At 41.9% G+C, this 14022-nt stretch overlaps 1 protein-coding gene and 1 long non-coding RNA gene across 2 annotated transcripts; one reads left to right on the plus strand and one right to left on the minus strand.

The window, feature by feature from the left end:
- Positions 1-5: 5 nt before the first annotated feature.
- rtn4ip1 (reticulon 4 interacting protein 1) lies at positions 6-13958 on the minus strand. Its single transcript, XM_083682773.1, has 9 exons — positions 13386-13958; positions 11330-11484; positions 10535-10603; positions 9843-9967; positions 8259-8307; positions 7175-7311; positions 6626-6809; positions 5054-5146; positions 6-549 (listed from the first exon to the last, which is right to left on the minus strand). The coding sequence occupies exons 1-9, from the start codon at positions 13669-13671 to the stop codon at positions 424-426; spliced, it is 1224 nt and encodes a 407-aa protein (XP_083538899.1). The 5' UTR covers positions 13672-13958; the 3' UTR covers positions 6-423.
- LOC310813696 lies at positions 3332-4049 on the plus strand. The gene is made up of 3 exons (XR_014554557.1): positions 3332-3398; positions 3602-3719; positions 3912-4049. It is a non-coding gene; the product is annotated as an uncharacterized lncRNA (long non-coding RNA).
- Positions 13959-14022: the final 64 nt, after the last annotated feature.

A 14022-nucleotide genomic window follows, 5' to 3' on the forward strand; every position in this document is an offset into this window, starting at 1 on the left:
AGGCAAAGTGTTGACATTACTTTTACTCATCTTTGACTTGCTTCACATTTACATGTAATAGGTCCTCTCTCTCAGTCACACAGTCATAGACGTAACACAGACAGTCATACATGTTATCATTGTGGCTAAAACACACTAAGATATTCTTTAGGCTATCAGACTGTGCTTTGAGCCCCCCCACATTCAATCAAATGCTCCATTGTCTATCCCTTGGGGAATCATACCCTCTTTCCCTTGTTGTTGATCTCACAATAGAGGCCTCCATGGTAGTCTCTCTAAACTCCAAAAATAACCACGTTTCTGCTGGTGATCAGTGGTTAATGACGAAAAGGAGACCAGGAAAGGAAACCTCTTGAGACAATTGGGACGCAGCCTATATTGCGCAGCGCAGTTAGCTGGTGGACAGGTCACCGGTTGCCATGGTTACTGGGCGGAGTCTCCGTCGCTAATGTGGACCACGGTCTTGCCCCGGGCGTGACCCTTCTCCATCTTCTGGAAGGCCTGAGGCACCTGGGAGAAGGTGAACTGCTCGTCCACCGCCGCGTGGATCTGAAGGTACAGGAAGAGGAAGGGAGGTCAGAGGTGAAAGGTCAGGGACCTCCTCCTGGAGTGTGCGCACTCATACCTGCTCAGTTGTGCACTCGTATCTCATGACTGTCGGACTTAAAAAGGAATAAAGTGGCGTTTGAAATGCACGAGAGGAAGTGAACAATTGTGGCTGAGGGGGAGAGAATCGGTCTGTCAACATACTGTACAGGACATTCATTGAGTAATGTAGCGAGGACGAATGTGGTCAGGGTTAGATCACCACACCCTGTTTTCTAGTTCCGTAAAGGTTGACCTTTGTGAGAGTGTGTGTGTGTGTGTGTGGCCTGATCATTAAAAAGAGAACAGTGGATATGAATACTGTATATAGAATATGAAAACGATGTTGCAAAGTCCAAAACATTGTAATGACAAGGTGCAGTAGGCCAGTTTTCCAGCTCATCACACACACACACACACACACACACACACACACACACACACACACACACACACACACACACACACACACACACCATGGCCGTGTGTGCAGACCACAATATATATATATATATATATATATATATATATATATATATATATAGAGAGAGAGAGAGAGAGATATTAACCCACACTTCTACAATAACACCAAGGAGGTTGTCCAACACCCATCCCTCTACACCTAACCCTGCTGTCTCATCGCCCATCGCTGTTTCAACAGAACGGAGTGTGAGCCATGATGTCATGATGGAACGCTTCCATAGTAGCCCCGGCAGAGACAGGAATCTGCCCTGGTTCTAGGCTGGGGGAGTGGGTCCAACGGGGCCCGAGACAAAGGGTCAGAATAAAGGCCCGGGATTAGGAGCCTTAGCCCCGGGATTATACTGGCATTCCAGTCCCGGCTATTCAGCACGGTTCCGAGACAGCCGGTCATCATCATCTGATGACCGTTTACTGGTACCATAACCCCTGTCTGACTGGGTCTGGGGGGGTGGGGGTGGGGGTGGGGGTGGGTGTGTGTGTGTGTGTGTGTGTGCGCGCACAGGAGGGGGAATAGGTATGCATGCATGCATGATCTGAAAGTTACTGTCCGACAGCATATTCACTCTAATGTACTTTAGGATCTACACTCAAGAATGTCTCACTGCCTCTAAAGCAGGTATATTGGTCAAAACATACATATTAACTTCCTGATAGTTGGTCATGGGGTCAGACAGAGTCCAAACATCATCATGTATGCAGCTGAGGTATCGTATGGGCTATTCCTTTTTATTTATTTTTTCTTGGTCTATACATTTTATTGCATTAGACTCTTCTGTCCACTATTATTAAAAAAAAAAAAACTGTATTTTTATGTCTATGAGACTTTTATATTTTGCCATACAGTATATATGCCTAACTGTATTTTTGGGGTGAAGCACATTGTATTGTATTAATGTACACAATGTGCTATACAAATAAAGATTGATTGATTAAAAGTATGATTTTGAACTACTCAACCTAATCCATCAAATGCAAAGGGCCAGTAAAATCAAGCTGCAACATCACTGGGCATCATTAAACAAGAATAACGTTGTGCCTGGCAAGAGCTATACCTGCAATATGCCCTTTTCAGAACCGTATTCTCCCCCAATAATATCACAGCGATCATAAGCATTACAAAATACTGTACACTGTGTAAAATAGTAAACAATTCCTTGTGAGTAGTGGGTGCTCTAGTGACCTACTAACATTAGACATATGCGCGCAAACGCAAACGCAAACGTGCACACACACACAAACGCAAACGTGCACACACACACACACACACACACACACACACACACACACACACACAAAGGTGTGTCACATCCCCCCTAGGTGGAGACCCATCCAGAGTTTTTGTGTTCCTCAGTCTCCTGTTTGTCCCAACACTCCATGAGGTGATCATGTGTCACCCCACTCCTCCACATTCAGAGGTGTTGGATAAGTCTCTAACCTAGTTTGCACAGGTGTGTGTGCATGTGTGTTTCTCAACACCCAGTTTTCAGTTTTCAATAATAATACTGAACATGTCAACATACTGAATTTGAAGAACCATTTTGACCCATTTCCTTACATACAAGGCCCTGCAATTACAAATAAAGACTTGCTTGGGTACAGGATTGCTTAATTGTATAATGCATGGAGAAGGGTTACATTTCCCTCATCCCTCAGCTGTACCAAGACAAGTGGAGGGGGCTGCCATTTTGCTGAAAAACTAGTCCCAGATTGTGGTTGTACATTATGTACAACCAATTTTGAGTATTTAGCACAGCAAAAGAAAAAATACATATTTAGACCCAAAGACGAAAGTCTTAAAAATGTAAAAGTAGCATTAATGATGTCTTCAAGGCACTTCTACCCTTGTGCTTGACTTGGGCTGGACTGACGACATTCTCAGGCAGCCTTTTTCGGGAAACAGGTAACTACCACCGCTTCACTCCCTTGCATATAATTAGCTATCAGGTCAGACAAGTGCTCGGCTCTGTAAGACAACTCGGGTCTGACCCACACAAAGCCTAACTAGCAATTCAGAAAGGCAAGGCAAGTGCTACTGAGCAATTGGACAAAATTGGACACTAGTGAAAATTATATTATAGTTGGGTGTGAGAAAATTGGCCAAAATGGACTAAGAGGCTGTGTGATGACCCAGAAAAGGTATTGTGAAATAGGGGCCAAACCTTACAGATTTATTTCCTTCCCCCTTTCAGAAAACTCCAATATTACTTAAGAATGTGGATAAATTCACTTGACTTCATTTTGATTGAGGCAGAAGAGGGGATTTCATCACATGACCATGAACAATCAACGCCTGATGATCTTCATGCTTGTAGCCTCTTTGATCATCGTTTGTAAGTCTTGAGATCAGTCTAACTACCGTCTTTTTCCACATTAATCAATAACCAGCTCTGAGGAAATAATGGCACGATTATGTTTATTCTTCTAACTCTGTCTCTGATGGTTGTAAAGCTTAAGACGACATAACCAACCACTGACTCATTCATTCAGTCAGTCAGTCAGGACCTCATGATATATTCTATTCTCATAATTCCAGGTGAAATACAAGAAGCTGTTTCTGCTATAATTGGCTGCCCTATGGGGGGATCCTGTGTGTCCAAAGTTAGTTGCACACGGAGTGCCAGACAAGAAGGAAGGTGTAAACACAGACAAATGTAGGTGCATCATCCAGTAACACAGATTGCCATGATATAACATTAAATTGTAGCATCACATAATTCAGTTATTGTTTGTAGTGCTGGTTATGGCTTTGGACCCAATAGGTATAGTGTTAGGCTGTGTTGAGTTCGAAATGCAAACGAACAGTAGAATGTTTATGACATCCAATCGAATTGTTTTCTTTTCAGATGCTGCGATCGATTATCGGTGGATGTCTGATGCCTGAAGACTCCATGGCATATTTTGCAATATGTGTATGTGAATTTGGCCTGAATTGACAGCATGATCATAAAAAATAATAAATTAATATAAAATGTAAAAAAAAATAAACACTTTCTCTCCTTGCCCTCTGGTAATATGCAATAATTTGTGATTCATCTGAACTTGAGTTTTGAATTGAAATAGGAGTAAAAACCTGCATTTTCCATTTATCATTCATACTGTACAACACATTGATAGATACAACCATGTTTGAAAATAGAGTTGTGTTTACAAATTGTATTTATAAAAAGGAGGATAAAAGTATGTCTTGCAAATAATTTACCAATCGTAAGGATATGTATAAATGTGCTGTTTAGTCATATTATACCACTTAAATAGACAAGGGAAATGAGTACAGGAAATGGCAAGGAACTAGTCTAATCCCAAAAACTATAACTGGCAAAAAATGTACTGCATAGAAATGACGGAAGAAACAGTGCTGCCTGCACACTGCAAACATAAGCAGCCGGGCGGCCCTATTAAGAGTTGCCTGACATATGCATCTCCATAAGCCACTCGGGTTAGTACTAAAGATATGTGAAAAGGTTATTCATGTTCAGACCCTTGCTGAGCAGGTTGTTAGATCTGAAACTGGGAGGCCCATCTAAATAATTAAAATGTCCTCTCCTATAACACCTTCCCAATGTTGGCCAACGACCATTTTCAGAGAATTCTTTGTAATAGTGTTTTTCTGTACATGTGTCTCGCACGATTCATTTAAAAGCATAGAACTTTGAAAATAAAATGGACTGTTAGGTAGGTGCAATACTTAAGTTTGCCACTTGTATGCTAAACAAAAGTTGAGATGGGGCTGGGTAACTGTGACCACTCTCAAATTCATAGACAGATCACAGTATGTTGGGAAGATTGGATACTGTTCCTTGGGCTGGTTTCCCAGACACAGATTCAGCCTAGTCCTAGATTTAAAAGCATCTCCAATGGAGAGTCTCTATTGAATGTGTGATCTAATTTGGGATTTGTCTTAATCTGTGTCTAGGAAAGCTGTCCCCTAGAATACCAACCAGCCTGTTGATAAATGGAGCAAAAACACATCAAGAGTGTACAGCACCTTTCCTTCGTCCACCATCTCACTGATGTCATCCAGGATTGGTCCGTTGGGTGCAAAGAACCCCCAGCGATAGTGCACTCCCTTGGTTAAATGCTGCAAGCCACAGAAGAAGAAAAAGAGAGAGGAATGAGGTTCAACAGGAAAACACATACAACATCTTCCTGACACTTATGTTTAATAGAGAGGCCTTATATTAAACAAAGACATTAACGTCGGTGCCGTGTACACTTGTGCAGACTTAAATAGAGACATTTAAAGCCAAAATCTGTCATTCGTGAAGCCGTTTGAATAAATGATTCTTGATTCTTGAAGAATATTACTTATAGGTGTCTCACAAGACTAATACTACTGTCTTACATCATCATAACCCAAAATATAAGATTTACTCCAGTGTATCAAAATACTTTTAAAATTCTGATGTTGATGTCGCAGACTGTCAGCTTTTGTATCTAGAGGTTTGTCTATGAATTTGAAAATGGTAACAAGAATTTACCCCCTATGATGTCATTGGGGGTAAAACATTTTTGGGAATTAACTGATTTTCCAAAACTACAGCAACGAACACACTCCCCGTGGCTGGAAACTCATTGTAGTTTCTGAAAATAACTGAATGATTTTTCTTTTTACCCCAATATAAGGCAGTCATATGCTTATTACAAGTATTATACTGTGTATTACACCTGTATGCTCTGAGTAAAGATCTACCAAAAATATGTTCATTTTCTGTAGTACTAGGCCTACTTCATCACACTATTCAATTCATAACCATTCTCAGGAATAGTGTTGAAAGACAAGCTGCGAAAGTGTCATGGTGGAGTTCTGTGAAAACGACATGTTTTTGAGAAAAGTGTCATCATTCTGTGGATTGTGTGGTGAGGAGGTGGGTGAGAGTGAAAGCGAGAGAAAGAAAAGACATGCCTGCACGCACAAAACCTCAAATGTTCTGCAGCTAGCATAATGTTTGCAGCCAAACAGAGTTAACCAAGGGTACAAGATGGGGGGCTTCCCTTCTACGGTACTGTTTGTGGATTTTCTTATAAAGGCTGTATTGTAAATAAGGAGACACAGTGGCTTATGACTGTTCAAATGTGAGGACTGATTCAGACCTGGCTAGGACACTAGGGGGCTTTACAGACTACAGTGCCGACCCGAACCATACTGTGCTGGCTCGGATCATTTCCTTCACATGTCCTTTCCAGCACTGTTTCAGCAACTACGGTGGATGCGTATCCAGGTCAGCACAGTGCAGCTCAGCTTGGCTCAGCTCGATTTGGTTCTGTAGTGTGAATTAGGGTCAGATGAGTGGGCCCTCTGGAAAATAATGAGCCACATCCACTAGTAACAATGTACTCCTCATGACACAGACAATGGGCTGACAGTGTTAACGTTAGCCTTACTCTCCTTGAACAAATAGATGGAAAATTTTTGGAAGTGCAGGCCTATGATGTTTTGGACTCTCTGGCCAAATGAAGACTTATCAACCAATTACATGGCTCCCTAGGAGAGAAAAGAAAACCAGCAGGTTTGCGGACTGCAGACACCGAGAGGATGTAGTTGCCATGGTTACTGTACCTTGAGGGCCTTGGAGGCCACAGTGACCCCGTTCTGGAGCATGCCGTCGGCGATGCCCAGCAAGTCGTTGTTGCGCATGAAGGGGGTGACCAGGGTGACGTACTTGGCACCGGACCACGGCTTGAGTAGGCTCAGGGCCCAGCTCTCGGTGTCCCCGCCCACGTTGTCTAGGACCACATCAAACCTGGAAGGAAGGAGGGCGAGACAGAAATGGGGGGGGGCGACGCCGACGCCGACAATAGAGAGACAGAAAGGAGGGGGGAGGGGGGAGGTGGGAACAATAGAGAGACAGAAAGGGAGAAGATAAGAAAGAGAGAAACAAGAGAGACAAGAGGGAGGAAGAGGGAGAGAATAGAGAGAGAGAGACTGAGTGTGGGGGAGTTCATTTATAACTTGGAAGGCCCTATTTTCCCACACACTAATGAGAGTTTGCTGTGGCTATCACTGACCCATGGAGAATCCCATCCTATCAACATCCTATTCAGACAAAATGCCACCATTTTCTGAGTCAGTGTGTGTGTTTGTGTGTGTGTGTGTGTGTGTGCTCACTTTTCCAGTGCTCTCAGGGGCACGTCGACGGGCCCCGCTGTGTAGTCCACAATGTGATCAGCGCCCAGTCCCCTCACCAGCCGCTCAGCATTCTGGGAACAGGTGACTGTCACATGGGCTCCCCAGGCTTTCACCATCTGAGGAGAAATTAGTATTTCTATTGCTATAATTTATAAAAGTATAACATCTTTATAAGCAAATACAAAACACACACATACACAACTGTCTCTCTTTAGTGCTTTGAATAAGACTTAAAAACCTGTCAGAAAAATAATGGCTATGAAAACAAACACCTGTTCCCTCCTGACAAATGAACACCTTCATCATTGTCTGAGCATTGTCCTGAGCATTGCCCTGGCTTCATATGAACCAAACTTTTCTGCTCTCTCATTTCTCTCATTAAAAGGGGAAAATATCAGTGTGCTGGGTTCATATCCAGTAAGTGAGAAAAGTGTTACGAGAAATGTATAGGCCTACTAATGGGTCATTTCATTTAAAATAATTCATTGTATATAAGAGTATAGTGGTGTTTGTGCATTAGTTTACAAGTGTACAGTATACAGTTCTTGGGGAAAAATAATGTGGAAAATGTCCAATGTGAAAATCTGTCTCCCTTAAGAATATAGTTGAATAGCCCTGCTGTATTAGAAGGAGGGCATGAATCCTCTTGAGCTATCAAATGTCCTAGGAGTGATTCAATGCCATATACAGTGGCTTCATGATCCGATTCAGGTCACCACTAGGGCGGGGTGGCCCACAATGACACCTGAAACCAGGTGTAGGTATGATATCACTTAACCAGCTCTTTACAGAACTTATATAATATCATTGTTTATTTGTTGTTTGGGCTCTTTGTTGTATCACCTGGTGTGAAAATGGCTATTGTTTGTGTTACATAATGCATGTAAGCATGTCGCTATAATCATTGAAATGTAGTAGTTTCATGTGTTGAAACTTAAAATGATGTGTTAAAACGTATGGCTAGTGCTGAAACCATGACAACCTGTACCATTACAATGCACTATCAAAAAATGTGTGTGATTAACTGCCCTTGTCGTCGTCATTATCATCATCATGTGATCACCTGTATGGCAAACGTTCCGACTCCCCCCGAACCTCCAAGGATCAGAATGCTGTTGGAGGAAGGAGAAGGGCTGGATAAAGAACATGGAGAACTGCAAATTCCTGATTGATCAAAACCCAGCAACCTGTTTGGTCACCCTTTATTTCACAGCCTAGTTTCATCTGGTATTCACCCAGTATTTACTAAGAAACTATTTGGTTACTATGTGGTAACATGGGGTACTTTCTGGTACTTACCTCAATAAATTCAGCACCATTGGTAAACTACAGTACATGGTACTAAATAGCACTATATGGTACATAGTGGCGTTTGAATCAGTGAATCGAAAAGAAACAGTGAGTGTAATTAATATGCAATTACCAGGTAATAACAGTATTACCCAGTACTTACTAAGTACATACTTGCTTAATACAGGGCTGTAAAATAAAGGGTTAACCAATTTTCTGTGAAGTGGGTCTTGGGGTGCCAGTCTCTTGTCATGAGAGCCACTAGATTGTCCCTTTTCCAAAGAGTCCTCAATGACTTGAGGTCCCTCCAAGTGCTCATTAGCCGCTAGGCTAACACAGGCACAGCTCTATGGGATAACCAAGTGGAATAATCAACTAGATCAAAGACAGGGCCTTTCATTGGGATGAATGGGGAGAGCAGCATGGGTTTACTGGGGGAGAGAGACAATATATATATATATATATATATGCCATTTAGAGACAAGATGACTTCAAAGTGAAAGGAGATTAGTGTGTGTGTGTGTATGTGTGTGTGTAAGTGTGTGTGTGTGTGTGTGTGTGTGTGTGTAACCTCACACTCTGGTATCCTGCGTGTCACAAGCCTTTTTGTATTATGCACCGCAATGTACATCAAATGGAGTCAGTGGCACATATCACTAATGGCTGCCATGCATACAAAGGCATGACCGCGTCGTCAACCTAATTGCTTGTGAAGTTAGACGTATTCTGTGTTGTGGCAAGTTGTGTTGTGGCAAGTTGGTTCAGTGTGAACGAGATATTTGCTAATGTGCCAAATACACCTGACATTGTTGTTGTTGATGAAAGCCAAGGAGAGGTGATAACTGTTAAAATATCCGCTCCTAGTCATAGTTATTAGTGGCCTTGGCTTCAGGTGTAGTAATACTGATATTTGGCAGCCTTGGACATGTGCACTACCTGACAGTACGTGGCCTGTAAATTGTAGGCCTCCAGAAGAAAAAAGCCAAGCAGTTGCAATATATCGTCAGCTGTGTGGCAAAGACAATGTTACCTGTACCTAGGCTATGTTGTATGACCATTGTTATATTTTGGGTTCTTTGATGTAACGCTTTACTGTGAGCCCAAATAAAGTATTCAAATGTGTAGGCGTGTATGTGTGTTACAGGAAACACGAATTTAAGGCATACACAAATCTATCCACATCTGAAACCACACTCATATCAACTTTAATCACACTATGATATCTTACGATACCTTTTATATTTCGGGTTCTTTGATGTAATACCTTAAGGTGAACCCAAATAAAGTATTCAATGTGTGTGTGTGTGTGTGTGTGTGTGTGTGTGTGTGTGTGTATACAGTTAGTGAGACAACTTGCCGTTTCTTGGCACAGTTGTCCTTGTTGAGGTCGGCTGTGTTGACGAGGGCAGACCAAGCTGTAGCTGCCACGTAGGGGATGGATGCCGCCTCCGTGTGACTCAGCGACTTTGGCTTGCGCCCCACCTGTCTCCGACACAAAATGGACACCGTCACACTAGCAAAGCCCCCCACCCCCCTCCACACCAAAACCTGTCACTATCTGAAACTGTCGAGTCATCATGCAAGACAAAAAACTGCATGTAATGGTGCCAAGATGCCAATACCAAACAGGGCACTTTGTCTGCAAGACTAATTGCTTCTATCTTGGCACCTCATCACATAGAAAGGGCATTTAATGAGTTGGTTATTAATAACCATGGTTCACTGAGCAACAGCATGTAACCAAACTAGGCCTGCATCTTTTATTCTCAGATTTGGAAACCTAAAAGTCTAGTCTAGCGATAGCCTGTAGTGCACAAAAACTAGCACCTATTTGAATGGATGCATCCAAACCACTACACTCTCTTGGACAAGTCAAAGAAAGTATCTCTTGTCGTGGTGAAGATACAAAAAGATAATCGATGCAATTTTCAACTTTCATTTTCTTAAATGTCCGTAGCCTTAGAAATACCTCAAGTATGCAAAAGCTTGAGTTATTTAAAAACAACATCAAATATGACAGTAGTTCTGGAGCTAGGAACAAAACAATACCTCATTTGCACTCAACACCACAAACTCGGCCAGGCTTCCTTGTTTCCATGGAGGAATGGCTGCCCACACCTGAGAGAAAAGCATAACAGCAATAGCTTAATGATCCAATAGCAGGGGCAATCTGGGACTCAAACAACAAAGCGGTACCACGTTATGGTAAACAGCTCAGGGATGGGGTTGGAGAAATGTAACCACTCTTAAATTCATAGACAGATTTATGGATGGAAGAACTGACCATCCATAAGATCTAGTACAAATTCTAAACAATTACATTGTTTACAAACAACAGAGTAAAACAAGATTATATTTTGGGTTATGATATTCTGGGGTAGACAGTTGAACTAAGCTCATGAGGCATTAATAAGTTATATCTTTCATGAATCAATGGCTATGTATCATTCAATTAAAAGTTAAAAAAATATATGTATGTACCAATCCCAGATTGCTCATTTAAGTGTGTGGATGGTACAGATTCCAGACTAGTGACATTTCTATCCTATAATTTGATATACAGTATGTTTACATTTACGGTGAGATTGCATTTCACGAGCACACTGATGAAGCACAGCTCAATTGGCCCCAAGGTGGTGCGATTATGTAATGTTATACAATAGGTTGCTCCATATTTCAGCAATGCTTGGAGTAAGTACACAAAGTATGCTAACACAAGAGAAAGAAAACAGACAGCATCCCATTGTCACGTCCCATCTAAACAGAGCATGACATGACTTCACACACACATACACACACTAACCAACTATATCTACACACACACACTTCTTGATTTTATGTTACCTCATCACCCTCCTTAAAGTAGGAGCCCACGTCCAGCCCACACTCCATGATGACACCAGAGACATCTCGCCCCAGGATGAGAGGGAACTCACTATCAGTCTGTTTTAAGTTCAGGGGGTCCCGCTTCATAGAGAGGGTGGCCGCCCCGTACCCACCTGAGTGAGCAGAAAACACACAACTAGTTAGAAACAACAACAAAAATACCCTCGCTTTGCTTTCATAATACAGTCATGGATCTTCATCTACTGAATATCAATAGTCTGTATACAGCAAGAATTCAAAAAGCCATTATATCTGTCTGCAGTTATTATTACTACCCAATATCCATACAGTACATTTGAAATATACAAACATACAGTTGTATACAGTGCCTATAGAAAGTCATCATACCCCCTTTGAAATAGTTACTATATTTGTCGTACAGCCTGAAATCAAAACCCATTAAAAAAAAAAACTTTTCCAGCTTTATGTACAAATGTAGCCATACAACATCAAACTAATGAATTTTTTTTTATAAAAAATGAAAAACAAGAATAACAGGGTTGGAAAAGTCATCAGTCCCCTGATTTAATACTTTGTAGAGCCACCTTTTGCTCCAATTACAGCCATCAATCTGTTTGGATATGTCTCTACTAGCTTTGCACACCTAGATTGGAGAATATTTGCCCATTCTTCCTTGCAGAATTGTTCGAGTTCAGGCAAATTCCGTGGTGAGCGGCGATGGACTGCTCTCTTCAAGTCCATCCACAGGTTTTCTGTCGGATTTAAGTCAGGGCTCTGACTTGGCCACTCAAGGACATTCACCTTTCTATCCTTAAGCCTCTGCGTTGTTCTTTTGGCGGTATGTTTAGGATCGTTGTCGTGTTGGAAGGTGAATGACCTGCCCATCTTCAGCTGTCTAGTAGAGGGATGCAGGTTGTCCTCAAGAATTTGGGTGTACTTGGCAGCATCCATTTTCCCTTCAATCCTGACCAATTGTCCAGTCCCCGCTGAAAAGAAACATCCCCACAACATAATGTTGCCACCACCATACTTCACAGTAGGTATGGTGTGTTTTGGGCGGTGTGCTGTGTTTGGTTTTCGCCAAACATAGCGCTTGGAGTTCGGTCAAAAAAGTTCAATCTTAGTCTCGTCTGACCATAAAACCTTTTTCCACATGGCAACAGAATCTTCCAGGTGTGTTTTTGCATAGCACAAACGAGACTGACTGTGGCACTTTTTCAGAAAAGGCTTCTTTCTTGCTACCCTGCCATACAGGCCAGCTTTGTGTAAAGCTTGTGAGATTGTTGTCACATGCACAGACAATCACTTTGATGATGAGGGTTCTATAGGCACTGCATGTATGGCTATGCAGGTGACTATGGAAATGAAGACATTCTGCATACCCGTCACCCCCTCCAAGTGTGGTATAGTAACCGTCTCTGGGTGGTAAAATGAGGATTGAGTAGCTCTATGATTCACAGTTTACCACCAAAACCACATCCTGCGTCACAGTGTCTCTTATCGTGTCAAAGGAGTTTAATTTGTGTGATTCATTCTGCCCACGAACATCTCTATGGAAGCATAATTAGAACAGCAAAATGTTAAGATGCACTGCCTTGCTCCTGACAGAGAGCAGTTTAGGGTTATAGATCAAAAGATCACGAAATATGGGCATCACAGACAACCATGCTGCTTTCAGGGGCAGGAGAAGGTGCCTGCATCCTAGCCCTTTAAATGATTAAGAAAAACACATATGATGTTTTTTTCCATCATGCACAGGTCTACTTGCATCCTACAATCAAGACATCAACTTAAAGCTACCAACATATTTTGCATATGTTGTTTACCGACAGGGGTCTGGCCAGACCCCAATACTAAATCATTAAAAAATATGTTTTCTTTCATTATCATTTATAACAACAGAAAATTATTTGTTTTGCCAAAAATGTTTTACAATTTTGGGGTCTGGCCAGATTTGTTGGTAGTTTTATGGTTAAGATGCACACTGACAGAGAAGGAGAAGAAGCAATTAAAGAGAGTAAGATCAAATAGTTGAACTGAAGTTGCTACTAACCTCTCATGCTGATGTCAATTGGGTTGAGACCTGCGGCATGGACTTTGACAATGACCTCATTCGGGTAGTTGATGATGGGGAAGCTGGCATTTCTAGTGAACCGCAAGACATCATTGTTGCCGTATTTATCTATAACCCAAGCAGGCATGATTGTCATACGACTGTTGGAGGTGCTGAACATTCTACTGCATCCATGGTTTGCACAGAGCATTGTTTTTACATTTGGTGTTCTACTATTTAGGAGAGACGACCACCGACTGCACGCCAACTGTCTGAAAGGTTGCATTTTGTGCAGCTATCGAAAACACTTGAACACGTGAATGAATTTGATTTGCACTTGGAGCCGTGCAATCAGATTGTTAGCTCCTATCTATGCATTATACATTTCATAAAGCCGAAAACTACTAGCATGCGACAAGTTCGATGAATGGCATCTTTGCGAGAAATACTCTACTACTCTAATACTACTCTATACAATACTCTCGAACGTGCACTAATATTTCTAATTATGAGACAATAAACTAGGCACATTTAGAAGGATAGTTTTCACTTAGCTCGTGCACTCATAACGCGTCCTTGTCACTACAACACTGTCTGACAGCTGCTGTTCAACCAATTGGAGAGGGCTTTACTAAAC

The sequence above is a fragment of the Argentina silus genome (assembly GCF_951799395.1).
Source record: "Argentina silus genome assembly, chromosome: 13".
Lineage (NCBI taxonomy): Eukaryota > Metazoa > Chordata > Actinopteri > Argentiniformes > Argentinidae > Argentina > Argentina silus.

Excerpts from the sequence above, each read along its gene's own strand:
- rtn4ip1 (XM_083682773.1), bottom strand. The coding sequence starts at position 13,671 with ATGCAACCTTTCAGACAGTTGGCGTGCAGTCGGTGGTCGTCTCTCCTA. Across the intron at positions 9,968-10,534 it reads TGGTGTTGAGTGCAAATGAG|GTGGGGCGCAAGCCAAAGTC; the intron begins GTATTGTTTTGT and ends TGTCGGAGACAG. Across the intron at positions 550-5,053 it reads AGATGGTGGACGAAGGAAAG|ATCCACGCGGCGGTGGACGA; the intron begins GTGCTGTACACT and ends CTGTACCTTCAG.